Source organism: Macaca mulatta, chromosome 3 (assembly GCF_049350105.2).
Source record: "Macaca mulatta isolate MMU2019108-1 chromosome 3, T2T-MMU8v2.0, whole genome shotgun sequence".
NCBI lineage: Eukaryota > Metazoa > Chordata > Mammalia > Primates > Cercopithecidae > Macaca > Macaca mulatta.
Window position 1 is genome coordinate 1,427,609 of NC_133408.1, and position 17,999 is coordinate 1,445,607.

At 59.2% G+C, this 17,999-nt stretch overlaps 1 protein-coding gene across 7 annotated transcripts; it reads left to right on the plus strand.

Moving 5' to 3' along the window:
- The first annotated feature begins 1,341 nt into the window (after positions 1-1,341).
- Positions 1,342-17,316, plus strand: FTCD (formimidoyltransferase cyclodeaminase). 7 transcript variants are annotated; one of them, XM_077995297.1, is made up of 15 exons: positions 1,344-1,508; positions 2,595-2,778; positions 3,868-3,996; positions 4,474-4,562; positions 4,691-4,870; positions 5,895-6,032; positions 6,170-6,301; positions 11,532-11,593; positions 11,911-12,040; positions 12,160-12,321; positions 14,233-14,276; positions 14,824-14,962; positions 16,137-16,232; positions 16,396-16,484; positions 16,973-17,316. In XM_077995297.1, the coding sequence occupies exons 1-14, from the start codon at positions 1,455-1,457 to the stop codon at positions 16,480-16,482; spliced, it is 1,626 nt and encodes a 541-aa protein (XP_077851423.1). In that variant the 5' UTR covers positions 1,344-1,454; the 3' UTR covers positions 16,483-16,484; positions 16,973-17,316. The 7 variants fall into 7 exon arrangements, 6 of the variants coding, with proteins under 6 accessions (XP_028701045.2, XP_077851423.1, XP_077851422.1 ...); XM_028845212.2 differs by lacking the exon at positions 16,973-17,316 and having other exon boundaries at positions 1,342-1,508; positions 16,396-16,690; XR_013414752.1 differs by lacking the exon at positions 16,973-17,316 and having other exon boundaries at positions 14,233-14,311; positions 14,764-14,962; positions 16,396-16,690.
- The last annotated feature ends 683 nt before the right edge of the window (positions 17,317-17,999 follow it).

The following is a 17,999-nucleotide window of genomic DNA, read 5'->3' on the forward strand; positions in this document are numbered from 1 at the left end:
CCAGGTCCCTCCCATGGCGTGGGGATTATGGGAGCTACAATTCAAGATGAGATTTGGGTGGGGACACAGCCAAGCCATATCACCATGTCTACCAAAAATTGAAAAATGAGCCGGTGTAGTGGTGTGTGCCTGTGGCCCCAGCTGCTCAGAAGGCTGAGGTGAAAGGATCTCTCGGGCCCGGGGACCAAGGCTGCAGGAAGCCATGATTGTGCCACTGTACATCCAGCCTGGGTGAGAGTGAGACTTGGTCTCAAAAAAAAGAGAGAAAATAAAAGCAAGTGGGCGGCGGCTGAATGCAGAGACAGGAGTTGTCCCTTGTGAGCGCGGCCCTGGTGCTGCTGATTTCATGGGGAGCCTCCAGTCAGGGGAGCAGCAGCTGGGGAGAGCTGGGGCCTCTCTCACCTGCCTTCCCCCACATCACACATGCCCCCTCTTGTGTGTGTCCGCACTCACACACGTGTTCCCCTGCCCCGCGCTCATGTGTGTCTGTACTCTCACACGCGTGCTCCCTTGCCCCACGCTCACATGTAACCTCGCTCACTCTCACACGCGTGCTCCCCTGCCCCACGCTCACATGTATCCTCGCTCACTCTCACACGCGTGCTCCCCTGCCCCACGCTCACATGTATCCTCGCTCACTCTCACACGCGTGCTCCCCTGCCCCACGCTCACATGTAACCTCGCTCACTCTCATACGCGTGCTCCCCTGCCCCACGCTCACATGTAACCTCGCTCACTCTCACACGCGTGCTCCCCTGCCCCACGTTCACATGTAACCTCGCTCACTCTCACACGCGTGCTCCCCTGCCCCACGCTCACATGTAACCTCGCTCACTCTCACACGCGTGCTCCCCTGCCCCACGCTCACATGTAACCTCGCTCACTCTCACACGCGTGCTCCCCTGCCCCACGCTCACATGTATCCTCGCTCACTCTCACACGCATGCTCCCCTGCATTCTCCTGTTGAGCTGAGCTGACCTCAGTGGGGTGCTACAAGCCAGGGCCTCACACCGGCCTCTCGCCCTCCACAGCCCTGGGGTCCAGGCTCCTCCAGGAACAAGCGCAGGCCCCCAGGCTCCCTGGAACCTCCCGGAAGGCAGCAGAGGGTCACGGGGGTCACCCGCAGGGGCGCAGGGAGGCCTCATCACGACCGGATTCCAGCCAGGCTGGCCTGATGCTCCAGGGGGTCCTCAGCACACGCCCCTTCGCCCCAGCATGTGCTTCTTTCCGGGGAACCCACACTCCAGCTGAGTGGAGCCGTCCCCTCCAGGTCAACAGTACCCGGGGTGGCTCTGCAGTGCCCCACTCCGCGCCTGCACAGGGACGGTGGCCCCAGCGCCCTTTGTGACTCGCTGGTTAATGAGAAGCCGGTGGGGAGGTGCTGCCGGTGAGCGAATAAAGGCCCTGTCCTTTCGTCTGCCCAGACAGGAGCATCAGGACCAAGGTGCTGGCCATGTCCCAGCTGGTGGAATGCGTCCCCAACTTTTCGGAGGGGAGGAACCAGGAGGTGAGGCCCCCAGGAGCTGGTCAAGCATCCAGGGCCCACGGGGCAGCTTCAGTGGCTGAGGCCCAGGCCCTGGAGGAGGCGGCGGGCTTGGTGGGGGGGCCATCTTCCCAGGATGGGCGAAGCCGCTGCCCGTGGGCCCCAAGGACATCCCGTGACTGGGGGCGCCTCGGGAGTGCCTGAGCCAGGGGTGGGTGGAACACGACTGGTGCTTGTGGGGGCTGAGGCCTGGCGGTGGCTCCAGGGGCCTTTTGGGTGCTTCTGGTGGGGGGTTGGGCCAATCTCTGGGCCTCAAAGGGCCTTGGTGCTCCCCCCCCGGGAATGGGGCTCCTGCCACCGACCGAAAGGGCTGCGTGAGGTCACACGGGGTTGCCCAGTGTGGTCCCCACCCCCGCCACTCCATCTCCACCGGAGTTACTTGCTGAGCCCCCACTTTGCAGCCACCATCCCCACTGGACCCAAAATGAAGTAGGCACAGAGGGGGCAGCAGGCCCCCAGGTCTGGCCTCTCGCCCCCCACAGCCGTGAGTTCCAGGCTCTTCCAGAAACAAGCGCAGGCCCCAAGGGCCACCTGGAAGCCCCCAGAGGGCAACACTGGACCACAGGGGTCACCTGCAGGGGTGCAGGGAGGCCTCGTCACGCCAGGATTCCAGCCAGCACCGAGGCCCTGGGACAGGGCAAGATTTGGGGCTGAGCCCCTGCTCCCAGCCGTCCTGTCACCCAGAAGGTTCCAGGCCCCTCCCCTGCTCGGGAGTTGCGGGTCCTGGCCCCTCTGTGACCTGTGCCTGTGGTCACCTTCTTGGTTCCCTGGTCGTGCCTCCGGCATCTGTCTGTCGGGCCAGAGCCCGTGAGTCTCTACTGGAGGCACCACCTGCAGCCCCTCGTGGGGACCATGCTTGGGCCTGAGCGACGGTGGCCTCTGTGAGGGTTTCTGGGCGGCCACTGTGTGCAGGCACTTTTAGTGGGAGCTCAGCTTGTCAGAGAGCCGCCAACGGCCCCCATTTGGGTGTCTGGGCACAGCCGCCTCCAAGCTCCTTTTCCTTCTTTCAAATGGGGAGACTGAGGTGTGGGGGCTGGGCCTGTGTCCCAGGTGATCGAGGCCATCTCTGGAGCCATTACACAGACCCCCGGCTGCGTGCTGCTGGATGTGGACGCAGGTCCCTCCACCAACCGCACCGTGTACACCTTCGTGGGGCCGCCGGACTGCGTGGTGGAGGGGGCCCTCAACGCCGCCCGGGCAGCCTCCCAGCTTATCGACATGAGCAGGCACCAAGGTGAGGGCTCCAGGCTCTCCTGCGGCCGCTGTGTGTTGGACTGTCGGGGCTGAGGCCCGTCCTGGTGTCCTGGGAGAGGGAGTAAACCCGGGGCCCAGGCTTGGAACGTGGGATCCAGTGGGGCTGACTCTGGCTCTCCTAGGAGGACCCTGGAGTGTGGGGGTCACGGCCCCCAGCCTGCCTGGAGGGCTGTGCTCTGGGGGACCCCCAGGTCGCCATGCTTCTGCAGCACCGGGCCACTTTCATGGCTGGGTGGGGGGAGGGGGCCACGCCGGGGACCTGCCCACACGTCAGGGGGGCTGAGAGCCGGTCTTGGATCAGGCACTGGTCGGGGAAGGGCTGCCCGGAAGCTGACATGTCAACAGCCCACAAGCCAAACACCTCAGTGGGCGGGCAGGGCCAAAGGTGTGTGGACACACGGGCGCTGGCCAGGGGCTGGGCCGTGGGTCACTCATGAGAGGCCAGGGATTCACAGTGATCCCAAGGGGTGGATGGATGAGAAGCTTATCTCAAAGTGACCAGCCCTGGGCGGGGGCAGCAAAGGCGGGGGAGGCTGGCATCCCCTGGGGTGGGCACTGACCCACGGCTTGGTGTAGCCACAGCGAGAGACTCAGCTAGTGAGAAGAATGTTCTGGAAATGCAGTGTAGATTCTGGGCTTCAGGGGAGGGGGCTGGGGTGGCCAGAACCCAGCCTCAAGCGCCCACTCTTGGCCTGGTCAGGGCTTCATGAGAGCTGAGCTTTGCAGGCCTTAGAAAGTTATTTATGTGCGTTAGGAGAGGGAGAGGTTTATCTCAGAGATGCCAGACCACCCACTCAGGCTGCTGCTGGTCCTGGGCTGAGCGGCCTCCCCACACTGCCTGGGAGGACGGTGCAGGGACATCCGTTGTCCCGGGAGGGACGGGTGCTGCTGCTGGGGCGGGGCTAGGAGCGCCCAGGGCCGGCCTCCCTGTGGTCAGTGTGAGCAGCTCGCTGGGTGTGTGGACTGGGGGGCTGCCCAGGCTGGAGAGGAGAGAGGGTCCGAGAACCCTGTGGAGCTCCCACCCACTCCCACGCCTGGCCTCCTGCCCAGCCTCGCCATCTCTCTGCAGGGGAGCACCCCCGCATGGGCGCCCTGGACGTCTGCCCCTTCATTCCCGTGAGGGGCGTCAGCATGGACGAGTGTGTGCTCTGTGCCCAGGCCTTTGGCCAGCGGCTGGCAGAGGAGCTGGACGTGCCAGGTGAGTGTGCCCCACCCTCCTTGCTCCACTCCTGTCTCATTGGTGCGGGTTACTGGCTCCTTCTGTATCCCGCAGTTCCCTGCCCTTGGCTGCTCCTGCAAGGGCAGAGTGTTACAAAAAGCTAACATGCAGAAGCACAGCTCCCTCAATACCGAAACAACGCAGCCTCCCTCAATACCGAAATCAACGCAGCCTCCCTCAATACCGAAATCAACAATACAAAATCAACGCAGCCTCCCTCAATACCGAAATCAACGCAGCCTCCCTCAATACCGAATCAACAATACAAAATCAACGCAGCCTCCCTCAATAACGAAATCATCCATCTGAGGCAGAGAACGGGCACTCCCTGGGAGAGGGTGCAGTGGGGGCCCATTCCCAGGTTTAGGCTTGAGGGAGCCCCTCCACCTGGGTCCTCCAGGAACTGAGTCCTGGATCCCCTGCCGGTCAAGGCCTGACCGCCGGGCTCTCCTGCAGTGTACCTGTATGGTGAGGCTGCCAGGACGGACAGTCGCCGGACCCTGCCGGCCATCCGGGCCGGGGAGTACGAGGCCCTCCCTAAGAAGGTGCCCCCACCCTGGGTGGTCGGGCCTGGGAAGGAGGTGGACCTGCCCCTTTGTCCTGGCTGGGGCGGCTGGGCTGGGCCCCTCCCTCCCGTAGGGGACGTCTCACCCCAGGGCAAACTTGCCCACAGCTCCAGCAGGCCGAGTGGGCGCCTGACTTTGGCCCCAGCTCCTTTGTCCCCAGCTGGGGGGCCACGGCCACGGGGGCGAGGAAGTTCCTCATTGCTTTCAACATCAACCTACTCAGCACGAAGGAGCAAGCCCACCGCATCGCGCTCAACCTGCGGGAGCAGGGCCGCGGGAAGGACCAGGTGACCCCGTTCAACAACCCCGTGGAGCCCCACCCAGCCCCTCGGGAAAGGGTCAGAGGCCGAGAGCCTCAGCTGGGGCGGTCGGTGGTGGACGGGGCACCGGCCATACAGGGTTTGGTCTCCCACCTGCAGACTGGCCCAGCCTCCGCGTCCACAGCATGTGGGGACAGCGCAGGCCGGCAGGTCGGGGTGGATGGAGCTGGGGAGCTCCGGCCTCATGGGGGTTTCCATGGAAGAAGGCAGGGCTTCCCTTTGTTAACGTGGCAGTATTTCCATACTGCTGGGAAACAGCGACTTCCGGAATCCCAGGTGCCCTCAGGGGCCCCCCACATCCCTCCAGATGCCTTGGGAGCCCCGACACCCCTACAAATCTTCAGGTGCCCCCGGGCCTTTCCCTCCAAGTCTACATAGCAGTGATCACCCGGTCTGAGCGTCACCCCTGCACAGATGGTATAGATACCTGGAGAAAGAGGTGGAGGGACACCCTGCCCATCTGTTCCTCACTCAGAGACCCCAGTCCCACAGGCAGCAGAGGTGCTGGGGCCCAGCTTCCCGACCTGCAGACTCAGCACAAAAGCACAGGGGCCTCCAAGTCCTGCTTTAGGCCCCAGCCAAGGGCAGAGGCCAAAGTTCCCCCATGTGGACTTAGCCACCCCGAGGAGTGCGGGGCTGAGGGGATGGGGGAACAGATGGGAGAATGGCATGGGGGTGCCTGGGCCCCATCCCTCAGCATTCCCCCAACATCTAGGACGCAGCGTGGCTGGGAGGCAGGGCTTGGGCTGAGCGAGGGCCAGCCGGGGTGGGCATCTGGTGTCTGACCCTTGGGGGCCTCTGTTTCCCTGTGGCAAGAGAAGCCACTCTGGCCCTCCCCAGTCAGCTCAGTGGGGTCGGAGGAGAACCACAGCACCCACCCAGGCACAGGCTCCTCCCTGTCCAGCTGGGGGACGCAAGCGCCAGGAGAGGCTGGCAGGGCCAGGCAGGATGAGCTTCCTAGCGCAGGCTGGGAAATGCTTCTCCTTTGCAGCCAGGACGTCTGAAGAAGGTTCAGGGCATCGGCTGGTACCTGGACGAGAAGAACCTGGCTCAGGTGTCCACCAATCTCCTGGACTTTGAGGTCACGGCGCTGCACACGGTCTACGAGGAGACCTGCCGAGAAGCACAGGTGAGCCCGGGAGCAGCCACTGCTGCGGTGAGGGGTGCGCAGATCCGTCCCGTGGGCAGGGCAGGGGCCCCGCATCCTCCAGCCAGGGCCGTTCTCCAGCCAGCCCCCAGGTGGTGATGCTACCTGTGCCTCGGCAGGAGCTGAGCCTCCCGGTGGTGGGCTCACAGCTGGTGGGCCTGGTGCCCCTGAAGGCTCTGCTGGATGCAGCCGCCTTCTACTGCGAGAAGGAGAACCTCTTCATCCTGGAGGAGGAGCAGCGGATCAGGCTGGTGGGCCGGGCTGCCGAGGAAGGGTCAGACGGGGCATGCGGGGAGGGTGGGGAGGCGGTGGAGCTCATACCCCTGGGGCGCAGCTTCCCTCTCCCTCCTCCCCCTTCATTTTATTGACTTGTGTTCAGAAGATGAGATTCACTTTTCATTTTGGAAACCTTATTGAGGTTTTTTTGTCACCTATGATATACTCACTTGTGCAAATTCCATGGAGAGGACAGCCCCCTTTCTGCTGGGTCTTGCCTCCTGGGCCAGCTGTGCTCCCGTGGAGGGGCCTGTGCCTCCTCTCACCACCTCCATAGGGGCTCCTGCACCCCTGGAACTGGCGGCTTACAGGTGTGTGTGCCTCCAGCTATGGGACTTAAATCCCCGTCCACGGAGCGGCTCCTTCAGAAAGTGATTCGTTTGGTCTTGTGGACACCTGGACCTCAAGGCTCCTGGAGTCTGGGTTCAGGTGGGGCCCCAGGTCCTGCTGGGGTGTGGCAGTGTCTGCAGAGCCGCTCGCCACCTTGGTCTGTCCTTTCTCTAGAGGTCACTTTGTTTTAGGTGTGTTTTTCGAAATAAGCACAATGCACTTGACTGGATTTTTTTGAGAGGTTTTGTCTTTTGGTGTTGGGTTTTTACCGTTTGTGTTTTTACTGATTTAGCTCTTGTGACTTGTGGATTCTATCCTTGTTTAGTCTCAGGCATATTTTCTTCTGTTAGATCGCTGACCCGGTTATTTAGTTCTCTAGCTGTAGCGACACTGTGATGCTGCAGCAGCTGTGATGTCCTCTCTGCCTCCATCACTCCTTTCCTCTGGATTCACAGCGGTTTTCCGAAACCCAGCCTCTCAGTCACTGGTACATTTGTAGCCTAGTCTATTGTATTCCCGGCTGTTAACAATTTTTTTTTGTGACTTTAAATTTTGTATAATTTCTTACAGAGAAGATGGGGTGGCCCTCCACTCCTGCCTTCTGCCCATATTTTCCAAGTGCTTGCATTTTGCCCAATTTATTTGTGTAGAATAATATTTTTTTCTGGACTATTTAAAAGTTGGGTTGAAGACATTGTGCTCTTTTACTCCTAATTTATTAAGGTTGTGTTTCTTAAGAACAGGGACATTCTCTTACATAACCACAGTGTAATTATCAAAATCGGGAAATTCAACACTGATACAATCCTAGTACCTAATAATCCTCAGGCCATAACCAAATTGCTTCAGTGTCCCAGTGATTCCCATCAGAGCAATTTCTCCTCCAATCCACGATCCAGCTCATGTAACACAGAGCACTGAGCCCACCTTTTCTCCTTTCATCCCGAACTATTCCTGTCTTCCTTGCCCTTCACTGACCTTGACATAGTTTAAAAGGACAGACTTTTAAAAGCACCTCCGTGGGGACTCGTCTGATGTTGCTTGTGGCCAGATGTAGTTGTGCATTTTTATTTTAATTTAATTTCTTAATTTTTTTGAGACAGGGTCTTCCTCTGTCACCCGGCCGGAGTACAGTGGCACAGTCACAGCTCACTGCAGCCTCAAACTCCAGGGCTCAGGTGATCTTCCCACCTCAGCCTCCCAAAGTGCTGGGATTACAGGCCGTACCACTAGGTAGACCTGGCTAATTTCGTACAGATGGGGTTTTGCTCTGTTGCCCAGGCTGGTCTCAAACTCCTGGACTCAAGCAATCCACTCACGTCAGCCTCCCAAAAGTGTTGGGACAACAGGTGTGCACCACCACGCCAAGCCAGTTACTTATTTTTGGCAGGAAAAGCATAGATGGTGTTGTTTCCTCCCCACAATGCACATTTTCTCAGGGTGCCGACGTGGTCCAGTCACTTGGCCAAGGCGGCCCCTTCCTCCTGGGCCCTTCGCTGCAATGTTACTGTTTTTCCCTTTTGCAATTAATACATTGTGGGGAGTACTTGAAGGTGTTTAAAGTATTGAGTAGGTAGAGAAATACCTGTTATCTACTGAAATTCCAGCGTTTTAGGAGCCAGTGACAGTGTTCTAACGTCATCCTGTCTCTCTAAGCAGCAGCTGTCGCTTCTCCACATTTCCTTGTCTTCTTATGTGTGACGCCCTCTGCTTTCCAGCATGGGGTTTTGTTGTCGTCATCTTTCTTTCTTTCTTCTTTCTTTCTTTCTTTCTTTCTTTCTTTCTTTCTTTCTTTCTTTCTTTCTTTCTTTCTCCTCTTCCTCCCCCTCCTCCTCCCCCTCCTCCTCCCCCTCCTCCTCCCCCTCCTCCTCCCCCTCCTCCTCCCCCTCCTCCTCCCCCTCCTCCTCCCCCTCCTCCTCCTCCCCCTCCTCCTCCCCCTCCTCCTCCCCCTCCTCCTCCTCCCCCTCCTCCTCCCCCTCCTCCTCCCCCTCCTCCTCCCCCTCCTCCTCCCCCTCCTCCTCCCCCCCTCCTCCTCCTCCTCCTCCCCCTCCTCCCTTCTCTTCCTCCCTTCTCCTTCTCCTCCTCCTCCTCCCTCCTCCTCCTTCCTCCTCCTCCTTCCTCCTCCTCCTTCCTCCTCCTCCTTCCTCCTCCTCCTCCCTCCTCCTCCTCCTTCCTCCTCCTCCTCCTCCTCCTTCCTTCTTCCTCTTCTCCTTCCTTCTTCCTCTCCTTCTTTCTTCTTCCTTCTTTCTTCTTCCTTCTTCTTTCCTCTTCCCTCTTCCTTCTTTCTTCTTTCTTCTTCCTTCATTCTTCTTCTTCCTTCTTTCTTCTTCCTTCTTTCTTCTTCTTTCTTCCTCTTCCTTCTTCTTCCTTCTTCTTCCTTCTTTCTTCTTCGTTCTTCTTCCTTCTTTCTTCTTCCTTCTTCTTCCTTCTTCTTTCTTTCTTTCTTCTTCCTTCTTTCTTCTTTCTTCTTCCTTCTTCTTCCTTCTTCCTTCTTCTTCTTTCTTCCTTCTTCCTTCTTCCTTCTTCTTCTTCCTTCTTTCTTCTTTCTTCTTCCTTCTTTCTTCTTCCTTCTTTCTTCTTCTTCCTTCTTCTTTCTTCCATCTTCCTTCTTCTTCCTTCTTCTTCCTTCTTCCTTCTTCCTTCTTCTTCCTTCTTCCTTCTTTCTTCTTTCTTCTTCCTTCTTTCTTCTTCCTTCTTTCTTCTTCTTCTTCCTTCTTCCTTCTTTCTTCCTTCTTTCTTCTTCTTCTTCCTTCTTCCTTCTTTCTTTCTTCCTTCTTTCTTCTTCCTTCTTTCTTCTTCCTTCTTCCTTCTTCCTTCTTTCTTCTTCTTTCTTCTTCCTTCTTCCTCCTTCTTTCTTTCTTCTTCCTTCTTTCTTCTTCCTTTTTTCCCTTCTTCTTCTTCTGAGTCGTCTTCTGAGTCTTCTTCTTCTGAGTCTTCTTCTGAGTCTTCTTCTTCTGAGTCATCTTCTTCTTCATCTGAGTCTTCTTCTTCTGAGTCGTCATCTTCTTCTTCTGAGTCTTCTTCTGAGTCTTCTTCTTCTGAGTTGTCGTCGTCGTCGTCGTCTTCTCCTTCTTCCTCTTCTTCCTCTTCTTCTTCTTCTTCTTCTTCATCGTCGTCGTCGTCGTCGTCGTCGTCTTCTTCTTCTGAGTCTTCTTCTTCTTCTGAGTCTTCTTCTTCTTCTGAGTCTTCTTCTTCTGAGTCGTCGTCTTCTTCTTCTGAGTCTTGCTGTCACCGAGGCTGGAGTGCAGTGGTGCAATCTTGGCTCATGGCAAACCTCCACCTCCCGGGTTGAAGCAATTCTCTGCCTCAGCCTCTGGGAGGGAGTAGCTGGGATTACAGGCGTGTGCCACTGCACCCGGCTAATTTTTGTATTTTCTTTTAGTAGAGGTGGGGTTTCACCATCTTGGCCAGGCTCGTCTTGACCTCCTGACCTCGTGATCACCCACCTTGACCTCCCAAAGTGCTGGGATTACAGGCGTGAGCCGCCGTGACCAGCCAGAGTTTTGTCTTCTTTACCCGAAGGACCCCATGCCTGCGACCTGCACAGGTCTGGCTGTGCCGTTGGCTGCGTGCTGCCTCCTGGTAGTGAGGCTGCTTTGCTTTGTGTTGTGTGATTTTTGATTGCGAGTGCATGCTCTTTGGAATTGTATCTATGGTAGTTCTTGGTCACCGGGGTTCAAAGTTTTCGCCTCCAAGGAGGCTTTGTGCTGGCGCTTGTGGACACTGCCTCAAAGGACCCCCGAAGCTGAGTTTTGGCTTGGAGCTCTGGAACCGCAGAAGAGTGAATTCGGTGTTGGGTGAGGCCTATAGCCCTGTCAGGGTGGCTTATGGTTGTGGTTAGGAATTCACAGGAGATTTTTTTTTTTTTCCTACTTCACCCAAAGGGAACGCAGGAACTGGGAAGTACCTCAACTGTTCCCTCTGGCAGGTGGCTGTTTCTAATTCATCCTTGGGGATGTCACTTTCCAGGGATCTCCAGTCTGACCCCACTCTGAAGGCCCGAGACCTCCCCCACTCTTGAGGGGCTGCCAGAGCAGGGCAGTTGCCCCCAGGGCGGACCCAGCTCCAGGCTGACAGGCTGTTCCAGACTCACCTTTCTGGTCATGTCTGGTCTCCAGTGATGTCCTGTCTGCTAGCTTAGCCAGGCCTTTAAAACGCCCCGCATCTTCCTGGGGTTTTCTGCCGAAGGAGGCTTTGCCTTGCGGCTTGCTGGTTCTGTGGCCACGGGGAGGTGCTCTCCACCCCACCCGGCTGCTGTTCCTCTCTGTGGGGTGGGGGTCGCATAGCCAACGTGTTCTGAATGGGTTTCGCAGAGTGAATTCTAATCTTAAATGGGACTGTCACAACTTTATTTTGAATTTAGGTAAAATTCACTTTTCTGGCATATAAGTTTATGTGTGGGTGACTTAGGGCTGTTCCTCAGCTTTTAAGCACTTGTTAGATGTGAAGACTTGGTAAATTAAAATCTTGCCCGCCCCTGTCAGCGATGGGCAAGTGGTGCGGTGGGAGGGGTCCAGTGGTGTGGAGTGGGGCGAGTGGTGGGGGGGCGGCGAGGGATGAGCAGCAGTTTGCTGTGGGGTCTCCAGGGGGCAACTCCTTTCTCTGGGCCTTGGTTTCCTCAAGGGCAACTCAGGGTGAGTGGCTGTTTCCAGAATCTCATACGGAGTGCGTGCTGGGGCGGGGCCCACAGGGCTCCTGGTGGAGCAGAGGTGGGGGGTGAGGGGTGCCAGTCACGCCCCTGCCCTGCTCCCCGCAAAAGCGCCCATGTGCTCGGGGCAGGGGGCGGCTGCTGCAAGGGTGGGACCCGCGGGTTCCGAGGCTTTCCTGGTGGTGGAGACGCGCCGAGGCCGTTTCCACTCCAAGCCGCTTTTCTAGGTGGTGAGTCGGCTGGGCCTGGACTCCCTGTGTCCCTTCAGCCCTAAGGAGCGGATCATCGAGTGAGCCTCTGCCCTCCCGACCTCTTCTCACCTGTCCCCGGCTCTGCCTCCCTGGCCTTGCGGGGCGCCGGGGTCCCTGCGTGGAGACCCGGCTCATCCTCCCAGCGCCTCCCTTTGGGCACCTGCTCGGCCTGTGCCAAGTCGGGGTGTGGGGCGTGAGGGGGGCACAGAGACCCCGGCCGGGTCCCCGCTGGTTCTCTCCCGAGTGGTCGCCTCCCCGTGGGTGCAGGTGGGCGTGGGGCCTGGGGCCGCCTGGGGAGGACTGCGCTCCCCCCACCAACCCCGGCCGGACCCGCTGAGCCGCGCCCACCCTGCAGGTACCTGGTCCCTGAGCGCGGGCCTGAGCGAGGCCTGGGCAGCAAGTCCCTGCGCGCCTTCGTGGGGGAGGTGGGTGCCCGCTCTGCGGCCCCCGGGGGCGGCTCGGTGGCGGCGGCAGCTGCAGCCATGGTGAGCTCGGGGGGAGGGGAGGCGGGGGGAGGGGAGGCGGGGGAGGGGAGGCGGGGGAGGGGAGGTGGGGGGAGGGCGCGGTGGGGTCCCCGCGACCCCCACATCCACCCCTCTCGCAGGGCGCGGCGCTGGGCTCCATGGTGGGCCTTATGACCTACGGGCGGCGCCAGTTCCAGCCCCTGGACGCGACGATGCGGCGCCTGATCCCGCCCTTCCGCGAGGCCTCGGCCAAGCTAACCGCGCTGGTGGACTCGGACGCCGAGGCCTTCGCCGCCTACCTGGTGAGTGGCAGCCGCAGCAGGGCACCCCGGGCCCCTCCGACAGCGAACCCCCAGCTGGGGCCCGGGTGAGAAGCGGGTCAGCCTCCGGCTGGGGACCAGGAGTGGCCTGAGGGGGTCACCACTGGCCGCTGTCTGGGCCTTGACCCCCAGCACCGCCTCCACCCGGCAAGTGCATGGTCCCAGCAGGGTTTGAGGGTTGGTATCTACCCCCCACCTCCCCCGGAAAAAGCCAGGCGTGGTAGCTGGTGCCTGTGGTCCCAGCTACTCTGGAGGCTTAGGTGGGGGGTGGCTTGAGGCCAGGAGTTGGGGCTGCAGTGAGCCGTGATTGCAGCACTGCACTCTAGCCTGGGCAACAGAATGAGACCCTGTCTCTAAAGTAAATATATACAAAACGCAGGAACAACTTTAAATTTAGAAATTTAAAATAAGATGAATAATTGAATAAAAACCAAGTAGAGAGGAAAATACATAAATGAAAATGTAATCAAGAGGCAGGAAAGAAACGTACATATAAGACGTGTGGTTTAGAGAAGCATGAGTGGGGACAGTGAGACCGCACCAGGCACCAGTGGTCACTCCAGCATGTGGGGAGCGCCGGATTGGTTTATGCTCCTTGTGAGCAATGCGAAGGTAGACTTTTGAAAAATATAAGGAGATATCCTTACTTTGCACTAAATACATAAGTAATTTCCAGATGGAATAGAAAGCTGTGTTTCCCCATCACCAACACAACAAAGCCTCACTAGAAATCACAGAAAACAAAACTGACCAGGTGGGCAGGCCTCGGCCGGACACAGATGTGGCCACGTGAAGCACACGCTTGGCTGAGATCTGCCCAGGGAGACCGTGCACACCGCAAGGTCTGGCTGTGAGAGGGTGTTCGTAGTACGAGTCACAGCGTGGGGATGGCTGTCCCTGCTCCGCCTGCAACTGTTGCAGACCCTCATGCAGAGGACAGCCCGGGAGAGGGGCCGCAGACCCTCGTGCAGAGGACAGCCCGGGAGAGGGGCCGCAGACCCTTGTGCAGAGAACAGCCCGGGAGAGGGGCTGCAGCCAGGAGGCCTGGTCCAGACAACGCCCCAGCCAGTCAGGGAGATCCTGGGCATTTCTGTTCCTTGATCGCCGCTGTTGGAAAGGTCATAGGATCCAGCTCTGGCCAGGGCCCACCCAGGGAGCATTTTCTCCCAGCCGTGGCCGAGGGTAGGGGCCATTGATGATGACTTTCTGGTGGGGATTTGACTGAATCTTCCAAGATGAAGGGAGCACATTCCCCACTGACCACCCCTCAGCTGGGGCTCTGGCCCAGTGGATGTGAGCAGGGCTTGGTGGGTCCCCGTGCTCCGTCTCACCCTAGGCGGTTGGTGTGTGGCCCCAGCCATGCTCGCCCACACGGGGTGGGTCTGAGGAGCCGAGTGCCTTTGGGTGATGCCACACGTGTGAACACCTAGGAAAGGCCAGTGCCTGTGGCCAAGGCAGGGACGCGAGGGGCTTTGTGGTTTGCTCTTAGTCCTGCAAAGTCTGGGCCTCTTATGCCCAGGCTTGAGGGTGGTGCAGCTGCTTGTGTTGGAGACGCAGGCCAGAGCCACTCCTGCCTTATAGGTTCTAAGGGCTCAGGGGACCTCCTGGGCCCTCAGGCTCCTTATCTGAGAATAAGGGCCCTGAGGGAACTACCTGCCCCTCCTCACATCCCCCGGCTCTAACCATCTGCTGTGTGCCCCTGACCACGCCCCACCCCACTCCACCAGGCCTGATGCCAAGGGCTGTAAACCACTGACCTAGCAGAAGCTTGGTTCCCAGAGAACTTGTCCCTACCTGGGACACGGTCCTTGCTACGGCCCCTGGTGGGAGCTCAGAGGGCATGGCTGCTACCCCAACGGTCCGTCACCCAGTAGTTCTGTCTCTCTCTGGCAGGAAGCAATGAGGCTGCCCAAGAACACACCTGAGGAAAAGGACAGGTGAGCCTGGAGGGCTAGCCGCACTGGGGGCCTCTGTGTCTGGGGAGTTGGCAGCCAGGAACCTGGGTACCTGGGTGCTGTGACGGGGCGTGGTCGGCGTGGGCGTGCTGGGTACCTGGGCGCTGTGACGGGGCGTGGTCGGCCTGGGCGTGCTGGGTACCTGGGCGCTGTGACGGGGTGTGGTCGGCCTGGGCGTGCTGGGTACCTGGGTGCTGTGATGGGGTGTGGTCAGCCTGGGCATGCTGGGTACCTGGGCGCTGTGACGGGGCGTGGTCGGCCTGGGCGTGCTGGGTACCTGGGCGCTGTGACGGGGTGTGGTCGGCCTGGGCGTGCTGGGTACCTGGGTGCTGTGATGGGGTGTGGTCAGCCTGGGCGTGCTGGGTACCTGGGCGCCGTGATGGGGCGAGGTCAGCCTGGGTGTGCTAGGTGTTTGGGAGTGACTTCCCGTTCCCCGCTTCTGCGCCTGCTCAGCCCTGTTGGGGTGCAGTGTGACTACTGCCTGCCCGTGTGTGCCCCTGTGCCCAGGCTCTCCTCTTGCTCCTTCCAGGCGCACGGCAGCCCTGCAGGAGGGGCTGAGGCGGGCAGTCTCTGTGCCGCTGACGCTGGCGGAGACGGTGGCCTCGTTATGGCCGGCGCTGCAGGAACTGGCCCGGTGTGGGAACCTGGCCTGCCGGTCAGACCTCCAGGTAGGGGGGTGCCTGGGGGACCCTAGGTCTGCTGCAGAGCAGGAAGCAGCTGTTGGGGCTCAGTGGCTGGAGAGCACGGTGCTTTGCTGGCTGAGCCAGGCGGGGAGATCTCACTTCACGGGCAGTTCCCGGGGCTTTGGCCTCTTCCAGCAGGGCCGGGGTATCCACTGCCTTCTAAGATCTCGCCCACGGTCGCACCACAGACAGGCAGAGACCCAAATGTGTCTGCAGAGCCCATCCTGACCACTGTATACACTGCTCCACCTCCCCCGGGGGCCGCTGTACCACCCACCCTCTTGTTCTAGAAAACACCTACGTCAGGCCAGGCACAACGGCTCACGCCTGTGGTCCCAGCACTTTGGGAGGCTGAGGCGGGAGGATCACTTGAGTAGAGGAGGTTGAGACCAGCCTGGGCAGCATAGTGGGGTATGTGTGTACAATAGACAAGTATGAGCCGGGCGCGGTGGTGCCTGTGGTCGCAGTTACTTGGAAGGCTGAGGCAGGAGAATTGCTTGAGCACAGGAGGTCGAGGCTGCAGTGAGCTGTGATCACACCACTGCACTCCAGCCTCGGTGACAGAGCAAGACCCTGTGTCAACAACAACAAACAAAACTCAAGAAAGCACGCAAGGCAGCTCCTGGAAGTAGACGCATCACACTGACGGGCCACAGCCGGGCAGAGGCTCCCAGACAAGGAACATCTATCTCATGGGCTCGGCACTTTCTGCAGCTGCCCTAAGACCTCATGGTCTTCGGGGTCTTTACAGGAAAGACACCAGTTTCCAGCGTCTGGTCCCAGAGAAGTGTCCCCTCAATCCCTGGGAAGTGGCCCAGGGCAGTTAGCCTGAAGCTGCCTCCGGGGGCCCTCCAGGGGATGACTTTGCCTCTAGAACTGTGGTCCCGGCTCCTAGAGTGGCGGACAGCCTCCAGCACGGCTGCTCCCGGGCCTCCTGCGGGGCTGAGCCCTGCTTGGATAAGAGGAAGTTTCGTTTTCTAAGCTCAGTGGTGGAAGAAACCAGGAGCTGAGCTTGTCGCCCCGGAGGCGGCTCCCGCTGTGGGGTGAGAGTGGGGGCTGTGCTGGGCTCCTTGTGGTGAGGAGGAGCCCCTCGGGCAGAGACAGTCTGAGAAGTTTGCTCAGCCTTGATCCATGGAGGGGCTCCCTGGGGTCCTTGCAGGTGGCGGCCAAAGCCCTGGAGACGGGTGTGTTTGGCGCGTATTTCAACGTGCTCATCAACCTGAGGGACATCACAGACGAGGCATTTAAGGACCAGGTGAGCAGGAGGCAGGTGTGGTGCCCGGACCCCACGTGGGGCCTGGATTCGCAGCCTCAGGGTGATTGCGACTGTCCATGGGCAGCGGGGGTAGGAGCCTGCTGCCTAGCAAGCCAGGCTGAGACTGGAACTCCTGGGCCCTCTTCCCCCGTGTGTCTGTCAGATCCACCATCGCATCTCCAGCCTCCTGCAGGAAGCCAAGACCCAGGCTGCAGTGGTGCTGGACTGCCTGGAGACCCGGCAGGAGTGATGGTGCCGGAGGCCTCTCCGGGCTCTGTGGTCCCTCCTCGCCCATCCCCAGAGGGCAGAGCTGTGACCTGGGTCGGGACACAGTTTGTTCATGTGGGGCCCGGAGGATAGGTGGGTGGGCAGGGGGGCATCTCCCGGGAATGGAGGTGCTGGTAGGAACAGGAGACCCCTTAGTCCCATGTGACCTCCAGTAAAGTCTTAGCACCAAACCTGTGTTGTGTGTGTGCGGTTTTGGGGGCAGGGCTGAGAACTGAGCTGCGGGTCTTGGGGCAGGAGCAGGACACATGGTCAGTGGGCCACGGGAGCTGGGGTTGGAGGGGATGGGGCTGCAGTGTGAGGAGACAGACCTCAGCACCAGGGTCCCCAGAAGCCCAGTGCAGCCCACAGTGGGCAGGGTCACAGGTATTTGGAGCACCTGGGGTTCAGTGCAGGTCCCTGGGCCGCGAGGCCCCTCATCTGAGGGAAAGGGGCCCTGGTTGTGCATGGGACAGAAACCCTGGGGACGGCAGGACTTTCGACGCTGGAAGGAGAGCCTCGCTTCCCAGGTGCAGCTGCCAGCGGGTCCGGACAGTCCCACGGAGCACGGTACTGGCCCCGTCCTCAGTTCCTGTCCACCCTTCAACCGGCAGCTCCCTGGGGGACTTTTCCTCCCTGCCTCAGCTCCCTGCCGGGCCAGCCTCCTGCCTCCAGAGAAGTTATTCGTTAAAAAATAATTTAAAAAATCACTATACCCTCAAATTACTTCCAGATGGACTATTACATGTGATAGACAAAGTATGAATGTATTCGTTAGACAGCAATGCAGGATATTAAAAAGATTACTATGTCCTTGAGTGAGGCAGAAAACTCAAATGCCTTATTGGAGAGATTTCCCATTCTGAAAATAGAACACAATTGTTCCTGGAAAAAGATGTCACCCAAGACAAACGACAAGAATCCTACAGGGAGAAAAACACCCAAGGTGTGTGTGGGCACAGGGTCACCCTCACGCAGCATGAAAAGTTCCTACACATCCGGCAGGCAGGGGGCGCCAGGGAGGAGACACTGGTGAGACAGTGGTGTTGGGCTGGTGAGGGGACATTGGTGAGGGGACATTTGTGAGGGGATACTGGTGTTGGGCTGGTGAGGGGACATTGGTGAGGGGACATTGGTGAGGGGACATTGGTGAGGGGACATTTGTGAGGGGATACTGGTGTTGGGCTGGTGAGGGGACATTGGTGAGGGGACATTGGTGAGGGGACATTTGTGAGGGGATATTAGTGTTGGGCTGATGAGGGGACATTTGTGAGGGGATATTAGTGTTGGGCTGATGAGGGGACATTGGTGAGGGGACATTGGTGAGGGGACATTGGTGAGGGGACATTTGTGAGGGGATACTGGTGTTGGGCTGGTGAGGGGACATTGGTGAGGGGACATTGGTGAGGGGACATTTGTGAGGGGATATTAGTGTTGGGCTGATGAGGGGACATTGGTGAGGGGACATTTGTGAGGGGATATTGGTGTTGGGCTGGTGAGGGG

Excerpts from the sequence above, each read along its gene's own strand:
- FTCD (XM_077995296.1), top strand. The coding sequence starts at position 1,455 with ATGTCCCAGCTGGTGGAATGCGTCCCCAACTTTTCGGAGGGGAGGAAC. Across the intron at positions 12,322-14,232 it reads AGGCCTTCGCCGCCTACCTG|GAAGCAATGAGGCTGCCCAA; the intron begins GTGAGTGGCAGC and ends TCTCTCTGGCAG. Across the intron at positions 14,277-14,823 it reads ACACCTGAGGAAAAGGACAG|GCGCACGGCAGCCCTGCAGG; the intron begins GTGAGCCTGGAG and ends TGCTCCTTCCAG.